Here is an 18,240-nt window from a genome sequence, read left to right on the forward strand (position 1 = left end):
TTTGTATCTTTCATATTTCAATACTTTCAATCTTATATTTAACCTCAAGACAGATCAGTTTTTAAGTGCAATCCCATAGCTGGGTAACCTGATATCAGTCATACAACCCTTTACATATACTGTTTTGAATTTCAAAATTTTATTATTCAATATTATTCATAATGTAGAATAATTTATATAATATAAATTTTATTATTTGATTACAGAAGTTACTGTACTGTCTGAAACCTTGCCAACCCTGGTTCAGAGATATGAGTTTGATACCCATTCGCATTCCTTGTCAAAATATTTTCTAACAAAGAGGTGAAACTTTCACTTGTGGAAAGAGATGGTCCAAGATGACCACAAATCACATTGCTAATACGAAATTCCACGTAACTATTTTTATAAACTGTGTTAGGGTACTCATAAAAGTATGTGTGAACAAAATGTGTGTTCTAAGGACTGTTAAAAAATCAGTTTATATTAAATACACCCCTCTGATGGTAAAATAATTTGTCAAATTTTTTAACTAAAAATTGCCACCTTGAATTTATTTTTAATTTGAAATCAAACCTAGAAAAGTGTCAAGAAAATTTACGCATGAAATTGAGCATAAACCTGGTTACTAAAAGTGATCTCAAAAAGAAATTAATTCAATTTACATTTAATTGATATAAATTTGTCCTTTTCTGACAATTTTAGTAATTGATATTATGAATAAAATGTAATGCCATAATTTTTCTATCTTCAATAATCTATTCTATGTAATTCATTATAAAAAAAAATTCTATAGTTCAAAAAATATTTTGAAACAATTCAGCTGGTTCGTGACATTAAAGTTTGATAAATCTCTTTATTTCAGTAGTTTTTAAGTAAACAAATCATACATTTGAATTGCAGTTTTCTTTTATATATAGTCAACTACTTCCAAATGTAATGTTAATCCAAAGCTGGAATTTTTCTATGTATTATGCAAAATCAATCATAAATGTGTTGAAAAATTAGAGCAAAACTGGTGTCATTTTCATTGTGTGTTAGTTTCTTAGCACATTTTATTTATACATTTTATACATTTTATTACATTTACATTTTACATTTACATTACTTTTACATTTACATTACTTTTACATTTTGCATTTACATTACTTTTACATTTTACATTTACATTACTTTTACATTTTACATTTACATTACTTTTACATTTTACATTTACATTACTTTTACATTTTACATTTACATTACTTTTACATTTTACATTTACATTACTTTTACATTTTACATTTACATTACTTTTACATTTACTTATGCATTTTATTTGATGTTGACCCTGTAGGCCTATACAAGAGAATGTGATTGAACGTGACAGATAATGTTTGATATTGTAATGCTCTGCACATGGTGTGTAGCAAGATATAAAGAGGGAGAAAAAAGCTACAATTTCATTGTCTCTTTTTTTAACTTGGTATTTTGATGGTGGTCTGATAGTCGAAAACATAGCAATTTTGCTTTCACTTAAATTGTCAAGGAACCTAATATAGTTGGTTTAGAAAAACAAACAAATGATTTTTTTTCTCCATCTTTTTCCCTGTCTACACATTTTGTGTATCTGTTTATCTTTCATTCTATTGTTGTTTTGATATTATGTGAAGTTTAAAAAAAGATAATAAAAATACTCCAGTTTATAATTGTTTTTTACATCTAGGTCAGCATTATATAGAAAAAGTGTTTCTTTCAATGAGGGAAATTCTGAAAAAACACAATCCATTGAGAAAACAACCAGCCATGTAAGTGCTGAAACTTCCTCATACCCAAACCATTCAGAAAATCAATTATTGAATTCAATATTTTCATCCGTTCCTATAAAACTTATAAGATTATGTGAAGTTTCTCTGTGGAGAGCAGGGTTGTTTGGTTTAAACCAAGTGGTTTTTTCAAAAAATCACATAGAAGTTGCCAAAATATAATTTTCCCTTTGGAAAATATCATATTGGTTCGTTATTAGTTAAAGTTTTCATTCTTACCATATTTTCTAGTCTTTGAAGAACATTCTCTCTTATGGTATATCTTTGAATGGTATAAGATGGTATTAATAGTTTTTTAAAAAATCTCATAAAAGTGGCCAAAATATAGCCTATATTTTTTTTTCATGTAAAGTATCTCAGTTACTCAAAGTTATATACAGTACCAAAATTTCTCAGTCTTACTGCATTTTCTAACCTTGGCCTATATTATGATGTTTTATCTTTACCAAATTCATGAATGACAATTACATCACACATCTAAATGTAGTGGTGTATTATTTCACAGACTTCCCCGTGACTTCATCATCATGCTAGGGGCACACACAGGTGGTCTTATAATCCAATAAGGACACCAGCTGCCCATAAAGGACAAAGAACAGTGTACCAGTAGTTACATTACCTCACATTTTCTTTTCATGAGAAGTAGCACATCTTATACTGTATATCACAACTAGGCTTAACCAACGTTCTACTGTGCAGTAGTAAGTGATTTATAAAAAATAATCAGCTATATGCATGGCGATTATAATTAAAGTTCTGATTCCAAAACGCTATATAATAAGAACCACTGGCCAGAATAACTTGAAAATTTTCATGGATACTCTAGTAAATTGTAACACAATTGACACGTTTAAAAATAAATACGATAAACATGTTGGGGTAAATCGAGAAGCTATCCATTCTTAGAATAAGACAACCATAAATATTCTTTATGGGCATTGTATAATATTTTATCATGTGTATATATTGTTTGTAATTTGTGTTAATTGCATTTTTAATTGGGTTGCTGTATTTTTGAAACATATGACATCCATATTTTTATGGGCATCTTTTTATCAGCCACCTCATTGGGCATTTTGCCTGTTGTGGCGTTGTATTTGTATTTGTATTTGAAACAATGGAATTTTGTATGGCGAAGGAGAAAAAAAACTAACAAATGTACAAGTTGATGATGCTGTACTTAACCAGCAGTATAATCCAATGTCTATCTTACTTAATCCTAATTGTTTTGTTTAAATACATCATGTTAGACATTTAAATAAATTAATAGTTTGAGATAGTTTGCAGCTTCTCTATTAAAAATTTTGTATTAAAAAAACACAATCTACAAGAAATTCTCTATGAGCATGATCATATTACTTTAGCTTATAAATACATTTCAACATTCAGTGCGAACATTACAAGTTCGGAGCATTTAACAAACAACTTTTGACAAATATTTGCTTGTAGAATGCAAGAATACTGTTCTCATGAATCTTAAATTTTATCCTAGTAAGGTGCAACAGTGATCACTTACATTAAATTGCTCAAAAAATATTTTGATGTTTTTTCACATTGCTGGCCCATATGGCATAATTTTTCATTCTAAGAAATATGGTATTTATTGTATTTAGTGGTTGTCTTACTTAGGGATTGGGACGAATAGTGATTTGGCCAAATACCAAATGTTTGGCTAATGTTTTGGCCAAATATCAATTTTCTTAAAATTCATCACAATTATAAATAAAATTGGTGTTTTAATTAAAAATTAAATTATTGGTAGCATAAAATAATTGATATTGAATTTTAATTATGTAATTTATTTAAATAATAAAAAACTGGTAATTGAAAGATTTTTATTTCCATGGCAATCAATTTTAATGATATATTGTATTTTAATATTACTTACAGAATCAGTTTTTTGTAACAACACTTGTTGCCAATTTTAAATCTAAGTAAGAAAATGTCAACCATTATTTACTTTCAACTAGTAATGCATCATAAAAATTACGACTTTTCTTATTTTTCATCTCTAGATAGTCTTTGTCCCATTTGCTTCTTTCAGTAACTCAATACGTATCTTGTCTAGGTACATCCTTCAGTTAGTGAACTTGTATAATTCATGCTCACTTCCACATTATTACACTAGGACAGGTTCTCAAACTTTTTCCACATGTGACGCCCCTTTCCCCTATTCAATGCTCATTCACAAGCTCCGCTGGCTCCCCAGAGCTGTGTGACAAAGAATATTTTTGCAAAAACCTTCATCAAAAACAAAGGTTGGAGACACACCAGGGACCGCAGAGCACAGTTTGAGAACCCCTGAACTGGGATTCTATTTTCAGTTTTATGTTTTACTTATTCTAGAAGTTCATGTTGACATAACCTCTTGCACAAAAAGGGATACACACAACAATAAAATATAATCCGTAAATTTTTAATTTATGTGAAAAATTCTAATTGATATAATTTTTTTTAATTAGTTTGTTGTGCTTAGATTTACAGATGTTTAGGCATACCTAAGCATTTTTCAGCCAAACTGAATATTCGGCATAAGGGCCAAATAGCAGCTGAATATTCGTCCCATCTTTTGTCTTATTAGTCTGACTTGCTAACAATGACTTGTTTTCTTTTTAACTAGTATTTGATGGGTAATGATTGCTCAATCTAGTGGGAAAACCTATCATTGCTTTTGGGACAATTTTTCCATTATCAATTCATTCTTTTTCATTTCACCACTGTAATGTTTCAATTACTTTAATAATTTTCATAAAGAATATAATAAATGTCAAAAAAAAAAAAATCTCAAAATATGTGTTAGACATAATTTATTACCTGAAACAAAACAAAGTTCATTCTAATGTAATACATTAGTGTGCCTTGAAATTTAACTCTAATCCATCACCGGACTAATATCAGCTTGCAAAACCATGTTATCGAAATAGCCTATTTGTCAATTTCAAGTATGCACAGTCCCAAGAAATTCAGACATTGAATTGCAGGACATTCAATTGTGTGACATTACTATATCATCTATGAATCAAAAAATAAGCTCGAACATACGAGTGATAATTAGTAACATGAGTTTTGAAAATGACATGCTCTGCACGTTCTACTCAAAAAACCTGTTGCTTGTATATATGGCTGCAACTAGATGCTTGGTCAGCTGGGGCAAGCACACATTTAGGTGCCCCCTTGTAATGTTGTGGGAGAGATGAAAGAATGAAATTTGTGCCCTCTCTGGTCCAGCACCCGAGGCACGAGACCTGCCCGCTGCCCCTCCCAGTTGCTGTATGATATAACGGCCCTGCTTGTATGTATATAACTTTTCAGTGGTAGGTAAATTAAGAAATCATTTATCACATTGTTTGATGTATAGCCATTTTTGACTTGGACTTACTATGTTTTTTCTAATTATTGAATTAACATTTAAAAATTGTTTCCATCTTAATTACTTTTAAAAAATCATATTTCTTATGTGTTTATGTACGGGGTGATTATAAAAAAAACTATCCCGACATATGGGCCCCTAACTATCATACCATTCACTGAAACTGAATGAAATTTTGGCATAAGGTACTTTGAGGTATGCGCTCAAGAATGATATGGAAAACAACAGTGTCACTCTAACAGTTACGGTTACAGTGAGAAAATTTCGAAAATATCAAATGGCAACACCAAGTTTTTTGTATTGGAATGTGATCTCCATACTGAAAAACACTAAATAGCGTTGGAATGGCACCTGTAGGACGAAAATCCCCGGAGCTAGGCAAGGAAAAAAGGACTTTGCCGTGCACCAGAGCATTAATGTTCGTTTCATTCGTCACACCGTTTCTTCGGCTGAGATCCCAGCCTGATTAGTCCTCCACAAGGTCACGTGGAAAATTTGTGAAACACAATAAAATGCTTTATTTTATGCTGCTTCTCTGTTCTTATTGGTTGTCCTCACTTTTAGCCTATTTACCGCCGGTGATTTTCATGCTACAGTTGCCGTTCGAACGCTATTTAGGGTTTTTCACAATGGAGATCACATTCCAATACAAAAAAACTTGGTGTTGCCATTTGATATTTTCGAAATTTTCTCACTGTAACCGTAACTGTTAGTGACACTGTTGTTTTCCATATCATTCTTGAGCGCATACATCAAAATACCTTATGCCAAAATTTCATTCAGTTTCTGTGAATGGTATGATAGTTGGGGGCTCATATGTCGGGATAGTTTTTTTATAATCACCCTGTATTTTATTTAGTTTTAGATATTCTGCAAGTGTAGTTTTTAAAGTATTTTATTTATTATTTGTTTCAGTTTCAAATACCTAACCTGCTGCATCCACGTGAAAAGGTCCCAGATTTTGTGCATTCATACTTCAGTCCTCGTAAGTTCAAATTGAATCATTTAATAAATATTGTTTAAGAAGAAATACGCAATGAAATCTTACTACAACGATACCCGATATAATGATTAATCCTCTCTCAATGATATTTTTTCAAGTGTTGTTTAGACATGTCTATAGTTCACTGCCATTAAACTACCGCCTCTTGATATAACAATAATCCCTTGGTACTTTTTTTGGTCTGCAGAGTTTCATTTTTTATCAAGATTTCACTGTGTTTACAATAAAATAAATGCAATATATATATATATAAATTACACCTCTCACGTTTAAGCTACCTAACAGGTACCAAAGGTAAACCACTAGTTCAGTTAAATGCTGAGGACCGATTGAAGTAGGCCTGTAGCCAAAAATTTATTTTAGAGAGAAACAACTAGTGCTTTGGAAGAACCAAAGTGGTAGAACTATGGACTCAACCATATTTTTCTGTATATTATTTTCTCACATTTCCATAGTCCCTGCCCTTCTTGATAAAGTCTTGGAATGAAGTGATATAGATGAATCGCTAACAAATTTCAGATTGTCATACCTGCCAACTGTTACGATTTTATCCTATTTAGTATGATTTTAGCCAATTAATACGATTATATGCTTTTGGTTCTAAAAATATGATTGTTTACAGAATTGCTAATATTGATGTTTTCCTGCCTATGTTGTAAACTGGTCAACGTTAAAAAACCATCTATTGTGTGTTGGTAGACTTCACTCCGTGGAACTGGTTGCAAGAAATTTCCCCACTCCCCATGGTTAGAAAGAGTAGAACCCTGCTGAGAATTTTGATGGTACAGTGGAACATCGATTATCCAAACATATCGGAACCGAAGGGTGTTCAGAAAAGTGAAAAGTTTGGAAAATCTAATTTGAAACTAATTTGATAATACAAAGGAATAAATTGAAATTCAGCAACAAAAACCTTAAAATAATTAAATTTAACCGACTTATTCTGAAAAGTAAATGAAGAAAAGCAGTATCACAAAAGAAAAAATTGTAAAAAAATAATAAAATGGTAAAACAAATACACACATAAGCACATGATAAATAATGCCGTCAAACCATTCAAAAAAATGAATATCTTTAATTGCTTCAACTTGCTTATGCGACATTTTGCAGTCTCATCCCGTAATAGTTTCAACATTAAAAATTGAAGCGGGTCAGCGTTAGGCCATGATTCTAACCATGCGAGACATTTTGTGAAACGCTCTTCTGCCTCACTGTGCATTGTTACATTTGCCGTTGGTTCATCACAGTCATCCTGATCAGCTTGATCATTCATTTCCGTAATTATTTCTCTGTCATCCAAAAAAATTTTATCCCGTATCATTACTATCAATTTTCAACCACTGAGACACATCCTCTTTATGAAAGGACTGGAATACAGGGAGCTTCTGAAGCATATCTAAGCATTCTTTCAAATCTGGAAGATTTTGATCATCTTTAGTGGTTGCGCTAGAAGCATTGGAAAACTTAATTTTCCAGGCTTGCCATAAATCGCTTAAAAAGAAAACATCCACACTCAATATCAAAACCTCCTGGTGGACCCCTCAAATAAATGCCACGCAAAATAAACTCAAAGCTCTACAGCTTAGAACACAAAATGCCTCCCCAGATGAAAAAATAAGACCTTTCATAATTTTTTAAACGGGAAAGAGCAAAATTTTATAAACTAATTCGTAAATCAAAAAGATAAAACCTTCAGAGACTTCTATAATAAAGCTTCTAATCCTTATGGTAAACAATATAAAACAGTTAAATCCAAAAGCACTATCCCCTCCCAGCTTTTCAAACTTCTTAGAGAAGATGTGCAAGGAACCCAGACATTTCGCTAATATAAATCTGAAAAAACTCTTCCCACACCACTTAACACTTCCTCGGCACAGAGCACAAACACTACAACATCGTCAAACTACAGTGACCCTCCATTCAGTCCGGCCGAACTGGATAGGATTATAAAACTTATCCCCACCAACAAAGCCCTGACAATACCCAACTCTTTTCCTTGCACTGTTCAACAAATGCCTCGAACTAAAAACATTCCCCAACATCTTTAAGATAGGGCAAGTAATACTCTTTCAAAAACCAAATGTAATCGACTCGTATCGTCCAATAACCCCTTTGCCTGAAGGAGGTAAATGTCTAGAAAAACTTTTGACTCAAAGACTCAACTTTCACTTGCAATCTCAAAACTATAACTCAAACCTTCAATTCGGCTTTAGGTCAGGCAATTCTATAGACAATGCCCTCAACCTAATACTCACTAAAATCAACTAATTGAAAAGCAAAGAACTGGACGTCGCCTTTATAAGTATCGATATTAAAGGAGCTTTTAACAATTTGACCTATTTCTCAATAAACCAAGAACTGTCCAAAACTCCCCTCCCTAATAACATTAAATCAATGTTTTCGGACCTCTTAGAGCAAATAGACATGTCTTAATCACAACACCAGAAGGCCTGGCGGTTAGAAAAAAGGATATTGGCTGTCCACAGGGTTCGTGTAGCAGGCCAGCTTTGTGGAATCGTGTGGCCAATCAAGTCCTAAAAATACCCCTCCTGGAAGATGCCCATATCCGGGCCTTTGCTGATGACTTTGCCTTTGTGATAGGGTCAGTTAATGTAGCACAGCTAGCAACAAAAGCAACTAAAATTCTTTATGATTTTTCGAATTGGCTTAATGAACATAACCTCAAAATCTCAACGGAAAAAACACAATTTCTCTGTTTCACAAAAAATAAATATTCCCCCTGGGATCAAAATTAATGGTAAAAATATTAAATGTGTAAACAATCTCAAATATTTAAGCATAACCATCCAAAAAGACCTCAACTGGGAATCACACATCAATGAACGCAAACTAAAAGCGACTCGCTTCCATTTTAAATTAACTAAAATAGCAAGCAAATCCTAGGGCATCTCACAAAGCATTAGGAACACCATCTACAAGACGGTAGTCAAGAGATTCTTCGCCCATTGCGCCTCAGCTTGGGATAAGCATCCAACCAAAAAACACTAACAGGCCCTAGATAGCACACAGAGGAAATTTCTTTTAACAATAACCAAGGTCTATGACACAACAGCCATGCTCAGACTCCAGGTGATCACGGGCAACTGCCCACTACACCTAAAGCTCCAAATGGAAGCAGTCTACACAAAAACACGGTTAGGTTTAGGAAAAACATTCAACCAGAACTTCTAGACTTTGACCCCAATAACTTTGAAGTACGGGACAATGGCTGGTGCCACTACCTCTCCTGCTCAACTATCCCCAATCAAATTTTGATTGACAGCCACTATATGAAACTAGCAAACACCCACATATACACAGATGGTTCCAAAACTGATGAAGGTGTTGGGGCAGCCTATTGTGTATACACAAACAATACAAAAAAACAAACGTGGCAAGCAGCGGTAGATAAAAACAATAGTAACTTTCGAGCAGAATTGTTAGCGATAGAAGCAGCTACACAATACGCAACAGGAACAGAAGAACGAGTTTTAATGATAACCGATAGCTGCTCCTTCCTTCAAGCACTTCTAGATCCAACAAATAGAAACACAATAGTACGGTTAACACAATAGTCTGTTAGATAACCCAAAAATTTTCCTGGGTTGGACCAAGGCCCATGTAGGTAATCTTGGAAACAAGAGAGCAGACTCTCTCTCTCTAGCCAAAGCTGCAATCAATTGTGACAATAAACTTGATAACCCTTTCCCACTAATGCTCCTCAAGCTACAACTTAAACAAGCAACCCTCCAGAAATGGCAGCAAATTCGGGACCAAGGAACAACAGCTAGCAAAGTGCATGAAATCGTCCCTCGAGTCAAATACAACACACTAAGCTGGAATAGGGAGGTGACTATCTTCATAACAGGACACTGCCCATTCCCTATATATCTACACGAATGGAAACGCTGCCGAACAGACAAATGAGCCTGTGGTTTGGTGGGTACTCCAGTTCACTATGCCACAGAGTGCAAATTTACAAAGCATCTACACATGTACAAATATTCCGAAAACAATAGAAAGCAATGGTTCACTCAAATAATCAAAAACAAAAACACAGCAGCAAGGATTACAAACCTTGTCAAATGTATACACGCCAACGAAAAACAATAAAAATCTGTCCACCAGATTTATAAAATAATCTTTCAAGTTTTACGAAAATAAGGGAAAAACAGAAATAGAGAAAAACAACACAAATCATATCCACATGACTGCCAGTACTATTACATAACTATTACATGTACAAGATATAGCATGTATAAACGGGACCCAAACAAGAATTTTTATGACATTCCCGTGACAATGATGTAAATGTGATAACCACAAGTGTCCTTCATTCCGCTATTCTAGCTGGAGTGCTTAAAATACATCTGAAAGAACATGTACCCAATGGTTATGGTTCACCAAAAATAATGTAATGTCAGCTATGCCAAGATTCAGGGTTGCATTTGAAGCCAATTTGTGAAATCCTAATAACAAGCAGTCGATAAAAAAAAGTCTAAAAATTTCAAAAACGTTCAAAGATGTCCCAAAAATAAACAAAAATGATCTAAGAGATATTATCAATGTTGCAATCTATGCAAGTTGAAAGTCTCTTCTCCCCCTTTTTTTTTCTATGTCCGTGCTTAAAAATATTTAAACCATAATTCTGCCCTAGATTGGTTACTTCTGAAATATATAAAATTTCATTAAATGTTTTTTTCCTTAATAGATTCGATATTGAATAATATGTACTTTTAGATGCGGGAGGGAGCATCAAAACCATTCAATTGCTTTGGGCCTTCAAACATTTTTCTCCAGTCCTGCTTGTGTCGAAAAGAATGTTTCACTGTAGGTGATGTAATAGCTCTGATGTGAAGAAAACGGGGATGGGGGGTCTAGGGTTTCTAGACGTCCGTATATACAGCCCATAAGGGTGTATGCAGGTCAGGATTGCATTGAATATTCATGAATTATTAAGGGACTCTGTGACCTCGGAACGGTGCTTTGGCAGATAGGGGGCTTATGTGGCCCGAGCCCTCTAGGTTCCAGTACCACTGAGGTGCTGTATTTAATGAACTTTGAATTAAAATTGTAAAAACAAATTTGAGTAATTTTATATTGTACTATGATTATGTTGTCCGAGGTGAGTACCCCCATGGAAAAGCTGAACATTCATCAGTACTGACAAACTTTAAGCCAATGTGGCATGTCTGTATATGTTACGGTAAATGTGATAAATTGTGCATATTTACCAATTGTCTTGGTAAGTTTAATAAATTTATTACTTTTACCAGCCAATGTGCATAATATCCAAACGTCATTGATAAATTTGATAAATTATCAAAACATTATCACTTTTTTACCAGCAATTATGCATAATAATCAATTGTTGGTTAATTTGAAAAATACTCAAAATTTATTGCTTTTATCTGGTACCATGCACGATAACCTAGTGTAGTTGGTGAATTTGATAGATGTGAAAAAAATTCGAAATGAGTCTAGTATACGAGATAAATATAATGGGATGTCATGATGGCAATTTCCCCTTAAAAGTATGGGAATATTCATTCTAAAAATCTAAAAAATCCAATTTCAAATATTAATTTGAAGTTAACATGTTCATTAACATCTTCCTACATTATTTCCCATGCTGAGAATCTTGGCACATTCATTTCCTTTAGATAGATAGATTTATTTTTTCACAACAACAAAGATGAATACAAAACAAAAAAACCAGGGATTAATACCCAGCATTCATTTTGTACATACAACATCAACAAAATCATTAATAAATTTGGCAAAGACAAAAAAGTCAGATTCATGGAGGCGAGCGAGTAATTCACATAAACCAATACTAATGAACAAAAAAAAAAGAAACTTGATCATGATTATTGTTATATGAGTCGTTGAGCTGGCAGAGGGAAAAAGGGCAATTATATGCCCTGGCTGTTTCCTTCCATGTTTGGCAACAATGAACGCCAGGATTAAGAGGTCTTAAAATGTTACAAATAAATTTAGCCAAAAGTGAGAATGGCTAGATTTTTTTTTCTCAATTTCTAGCATTATACATGGCTTCATACAAGAAAAAAAAAAAAAAGAAAAAAAATTATTAGAAGATCCAAAATAGATATTGAACATGTTCTGTGATATCTATATTAATTTATAAAAGTGTTTCCATTGAGTAACCATGTTTTTAAATGTTTCCTGAAAATTGAAAGGCTTTATTAAGATTTCTGAGACTGTTCGGGAATTTGTTCCACATCACCGGACCAACAAAATTTAGACCTCCTCATATATTCAGTTTTGATTTGGAGTGGGATGAGTATATTATTATTTTTTGTGGCGTAGTTATGTTGAGAGTTGTTGCATATGATGATGTCATGATATCTGTTCATTTTAATTTGTTGAAACATTATTATACATATACACCTTCAAGGCATAAAGGCTATCCACGACTAGAAGATTAGTTTCATTTGTGTTAGGGTGATTATTATGGTTCTGGGTGATCCCATTTCTGAATAGTTTCATGAAGCAACTTTAATTAGGATTACCCCACACAGATGTACAGAAATTAATGTGAAATTGAACATGTGAATGATAAAGCATTGAAAAAACTTTTTTGTTCATATGATTTTTATTACGATAAAATAGTCCAGATATTTTTCTGAGATTGAAGCAAAGATTATGTATATGAATTGTCCAACTTATATTATGTTGCAAGGTGATTCCAAGAAATAGAGTTAGTGACAATGTCTTCAAAATTTATAATACGTGGCCCAGCATAAAACAGCATGCACTAGGTTTTAGAGGGATTAAATTTCAAATTATGATTTTGAAATCATGAGGTATATGATGGGGGAATAAGTTCAAAGTTTCTACAGAGAGTATATATCAATATCATAATGTCGGAAAAGAAGAGTCGTGTCATCATCATACATGTGAACTTTGACAGAATTATTCACCTTTTTACATCATTAACATAAAAAATAAAAAGTAACTGTCCTAAAAACAAGCCCTGTGGTACACCAATTTTAACAGGGAGGCAGCCTGAACAGATGCCCTGAATAGTTCACGATCGCTGAGGTACGACCTCAGCAAATTATGGGTAGGCCCACACATATGCCGCAATTATATAGTTTTTCTAACAGGATACCCGGCAGAACTGTGTCAAATACCTTGGACAGATCGACAAACACCCCTAAGATAAATTGACGATTGCAAAGATTTTTGCAAACATCTCCCATGAATGGCCGTTTCAGTCGATCTACCCACACGAAATCCATTTTGGTTGTGATGGATTAGATTAAATTTTTTAAAGAAAATTATTAAGTCATACAGCAATGATTTTTTCAAAACTTTTAGCAAAAAATTGGAAGATTGCATACTGTTCTATACTCATAACTGAAGAATCACCTTTATTCTTATAGATCGGGGTAACTTTGGCAAGCTTGAGCACCTTGGAAAAAACTGAACTGGTGATTATTAGATATCATTTATATTAAATATAACTTGCTGGGATCCATCAACAACATTGACGGCAATATATGAAAGCATAATCATGACATAAAAGTGTCACGCCATAACAACCTTGTTTCTCAAAATATCTCTGGCATTAGAAAAGATGCAACATTTCATCTTATAAATCACTGCTATTGACCCAATCCGGATTTTAACAGTTGAAATCCAAAACACCTTTTCCTTTCATTCTTTGGTTTCTTAATATGTGTTGGGTGCAAAAGCGCCTTATCCAACCAATCACATTCGATGTTTACCCTTAACAAAGAAACTAGAACTAAAACTTTACCCAGATTTTGCCTGTTGAGACAGACAGACAGAGCACACAAACTCATTCTCGTGAGTTCAATGAGGGTGTAGTCCTTAGCATTGAAGTGCTGAGCACTTCGGATCCTTTTGTGACAATACATCTTTAATTTCTCAAGCGCTAAAGACGCCTAGTGGGTGAAGCGAGGTCATGAGGGAAAGAAATATGCGAGGTGCTGTCAAGAAAGATGCCTCAATAAATGGCATAAAAGGCCATCGCTCCAGGGGGTGTCTGGTGAGTGATCAACATCTACTTTTTATACAGTCGAATCCCGTTTTAACTAATACTGCTATAGCGAAAATCTCATTTTAATGACCACTCTTCTAATCCCCTAGATAAGTTTACATAAGAACAATGCAAATACCTGGAATTCCTTTATAACAAAATTTTGCTATAAACGAAGTGATTTCTCCGGTCTCCTGGAGTTCGTCATAACGGGATTTGACTGTATACTGTCTTTGAGGGTGATGTTGATACAGGGTGATCAGCGAATAAGCCCTTATTTCAAAATTAAATATCTCTACAACAAAGATCAATAGAATTATGCGGTAAATGGTACGTTTATTAGCAAAACTAAGAATGTTGTACAGAAATTTCAAAAATTTAGTTTTTTTTTAATTTTTTAAAATTTAAAAAAAAAAAAACGAGATTTTGGGGTTCCGAAAATCCTCATTTGTGTGAAGAGAAACCACTGCATTCGCCTAAAGTTACTGCATGGGCTGCGGTATGCGCCATGTGTGCTGACAAATTGTTCCAAAATTCTAATGTAACGTTCAGTAGTAATCGTTTCTCGCACGAAGAAGGGGCTGTTAATGCCTCTGGCGCATACCGCAGCCCATGCAGTAACTTTAGGCGCATGCAGTGGTTTCTCTTGACACAAATAAGGATTTTTGGAACTCCAAAATCTCCAGTTTTTTTTTTTTTTTTAATTTTAAAAAATTAAAAAAAAAACTAAATTTTCAAAATTTCTGTACAACATTCTTACAGTTTTGCTTATAAACGTACCGTTTACCGCATAATTCTATTGATCTTTGTTGTAGAGATATTTAATTTTGAAATAAGGGCTTATTCGCTGATCACCCTGTACATAATAATATATGAAAATTTAAGAATAAACTTTATGCGGCACAACAATTATCTTGAGTACCTTTTTAAGCAATGTCAATATCCTTAATTTAACATGATCTCATTTATCATTGGCACGACCGGGACCCCAATATAATAATAACAAATTTTATGAATGTATTCTGATATAATGATACGTGTATGAATTATCATGTATACTATATCATATAGTATGTGATTTATCATATTTATATATACCAATGATGCAACACTTGGGTACTATGCGTAATCACTGTTAAAAATGATAAATGTAGGGAAATTTATAAAAACCTACCAAAATGCTTGGCGACTATGCATAATAACTGGATTTATCACACTTATACCGTAACATATATATGTTACAGTAAAATGTGGTAAATCTTGTGATTATGTATGATAAATGACGATTATGCATAATCACCTACCATTTTGGCAAATTTATAACATTTACCAGTGATTATGTATAATCTCCAGCTCGTATTGGTAAATATAATAAATCTTCATAGAATTATATTTAATTGTGATGTTGAATATGTTTAAAAATGTTTAATGTTAATTGTTTATGTTATGTTAAAAAATGTTGATAAATGGGGAGAAAGCTAACACTATAAGACTGATAATAATTTATGAATTTTTATCCTTTAATACTTTAATTTAATTTTTGTGGCAAAATATGTGTAGTGCACTCATCAGGTACATGTGAAACTTTTAAGTGGTTGAATTTAAGTGATATTTCTGCATGATTTTTTCCATGTTTATCATACTTACCAACTTCATTCGGAAATTATGCATAATCACTGGTAAAAGTAATAAATGTAGGAAAATTTATCAAATCTTTTGAGATGATTGGTAAAATTATGCATGATAACTAGAGATTATAAATAAACACAGATGTATCACACATTTACTGTAACAAATATATTTTAACTAACTTTTTGTATTTCTTGTGACATGAGAGAACTTAGTTTTTTATTATCCCATATTTGTGTTCATGGGCTTTGGCACAATAATAGAAGTAAATAAATGTTTTTATTACATAGCTCGCAGGAGTGATTGGGAAACTTCTGACAAACTTGAACCATTTGGAGATTCAAGAAAAGATAATCGTTTCAAACTCATGCATACAAGGTTTGCATATTTTGTTAAAAAATATTTATTGACTTGCTAATAGAAGTGCTATATGTATTTGTAGATACTTTTATATTTGCATTTTCTTTGTAGATTGTCTTTCGCTTGTAGGCTCTATAGTTATCTAAAATCATTGCACATTTTTTAAGCTATGAGATTGGTAACTCACCAAAAAGGGTTTCAGATTTTCTTTTCGAGTCATCTTGATTAAACTCAATCAAAATAGTTCTACCAATGTAAAAAATGCTAAAACTTTATTTCTTCACAAAAATCAAATCTTATAAATAACACATTATTCATTGAAACTACTGTAGTCTTTTGCAATAAAATGCAAATATAATATGTTCAGTGATAATTTCTCTAACAAAATTCCAAGCAGTTATTTATCAATGATTGGTGGTAATTGATGTTTGGCAATTTTTTTTTATAACAAAGTTTTCAAAAGAAACAATTGCTAAATAAAATAGGGTTTTGAATAAATAGTACTTTGGAATACAACAAAATTTTCTAAAAGAGTCAACACTATATAGGGCCAATATTTTCTGGTCTGAAATTTTTCTTTATTCATATAAGTTTTCCTCGATTGAGAGGCCAGTTTTCTTATGGATAGAAGGTTTTCTAAGAAATATGAGGCCAGAGTTAAACTCTGGTATAGCTGCATTGTAAATTATTACAAAATTTTTCAATCAAAACTGAGATGTTGTTAAAAGCGAGGTGGGGAATACAGCTATGGAATGAACAGTGTAATCAGATGCTATTGATGAAGTGGTTAAATCACCCTGCATAATCAAACTTAAATAATGCAGTATAGAGATGTGAAGTGAGAATATTCTTGTGGATGTAAAAATTGGAGAATAATCGAGCATATTAATTTTTCTTGTGAAAAATAAAACATTCTTTACTAATTTTGTTTCTGTTATGCAATATAAATCAGTTTTCATTGCCTGAAACATTAAAAAAAGCAATTTTTGACATAATCACCCCTAGTGGCAACTTTTAGTTAATATTCTCAGAATATTCTGTTGGTCATGATGAGAGGTTTTAAAAGTTTGGTTATGGAGATTTTAGAAACCTTGAGATTAAAACCTTAAAAAATTATTTTAAAATAAGATAAATTTTCAGAAATAGGTTCAGAACAAAAAATTAAACCAAAGGATATTTTGATAAAGAAAGCAATTCTTATACAATCACCTTCATTCTAAGAAGATACAGAACTGTTGTTTTCTTCAATGTACATACACTTAAATTCTGTATCACTCGCATTTCTTTAAAAGTTGTGCAATTCAGCCCTGTTAGTTTAATTTTCTTGCTTTAAAACTTAATTTAATATTGTGGTCTAAAAACTTCGATATTCCCATCATCTTGATAGGAAGAGAGACTGGGACAGAGAATATTCTTGAGAATATCTCAAAGAACTACTATTATAAATTACTAGAGAATATTCTTATCGAAAATAATAATTATTTTCAAATTATTTTCAAATTATTTATCAAGATTATTTATTGTAATACATGTTGTTACATATATTCTTGATAAATTATTCTCTGGAAAGAGAGAGAGATTTCGGTAACTGAAGAATATTCTCATTGAGGAGAATATTCAAGAATATTCTCTTTGAGGACTATTATTAATAGCTTCAGAATAATTATTTTCTATAAGAATATTCCCCAGTAATTTATAAAAGTAGTCCTTGAAGAGAATATTTTCAAGGATATTATATGTAACTATATATATATATATTATAAATAACAGGAGAATATTCTCATCAAGAACTTATAAGAATATTCTCAATTTATTTATAATAGTAGTCTTTCCAGAGAATATTCTCCGAAAGATTATTCTCAAGAATGTTACATCTCTAATGCAGTAATAAACAAAGCTTGCACCGGCCCCCTGAAATCGTCTTCGTATATACTAAAGAGACGCATTGAACATTTAAAATCTGAATAGAGAGGGATAATAAAAACGGCAAATATAAGTTCTTCTACCCTGACATATTCCTTGAAGTAAGCTCTGGAGTGATTGCCAGAAGTTCTTTCAAATGAAA

The 18,240-nt window shown here is 32.4% G+C and overlaps 1 protein-coding gene across 1 annotated transcript in view; it reads left to right on the forward strand.

Annotated features, from left to right (window-relative positions):
• The window catches only part of LOC149080030 (uncharacterized), a 110,753-nt gene that overhangs the window by 38,570 nt on the left and 53,943 nt on the right, over positions 1 to 18,240 (forward strand). Inside the window, exons 6-8 of the mRNA XM_089238973.1 lie at positions 1,685 to 1,766; positions 6,070 to 6,139; positions 16,106 to 16,193. Coding sequence (XP_089095099.1) covers positions 1,685 to 1,766; positions 6,070 to 6,139; positions 16,106 to 16,193 — 240 coding nt within the window. The remainder of the gene's footprint in view (positions 1 to 1,684; positions 1,767 to 6,069; positions 6,140 to 16,105; positions 16,194 to 18,240) is intronic.

This window comes from Pholcus phalangioides, unplaced genomic scaffold (assembly GCF_987345545.1).
Source record: "Pholcus phalangioides strain wild (caught in Gottingen) unplaced genomic scaffold, Ppha-v1.0 ptg000011l_1, whole genome shotgun sequence".
Taxonomy (NCBI): Eukaryota; Metazoa; Arthropoda; class Arachnida; order Araneae; family Pholcidae; genus Pholcus; species Pholcus phalangioides.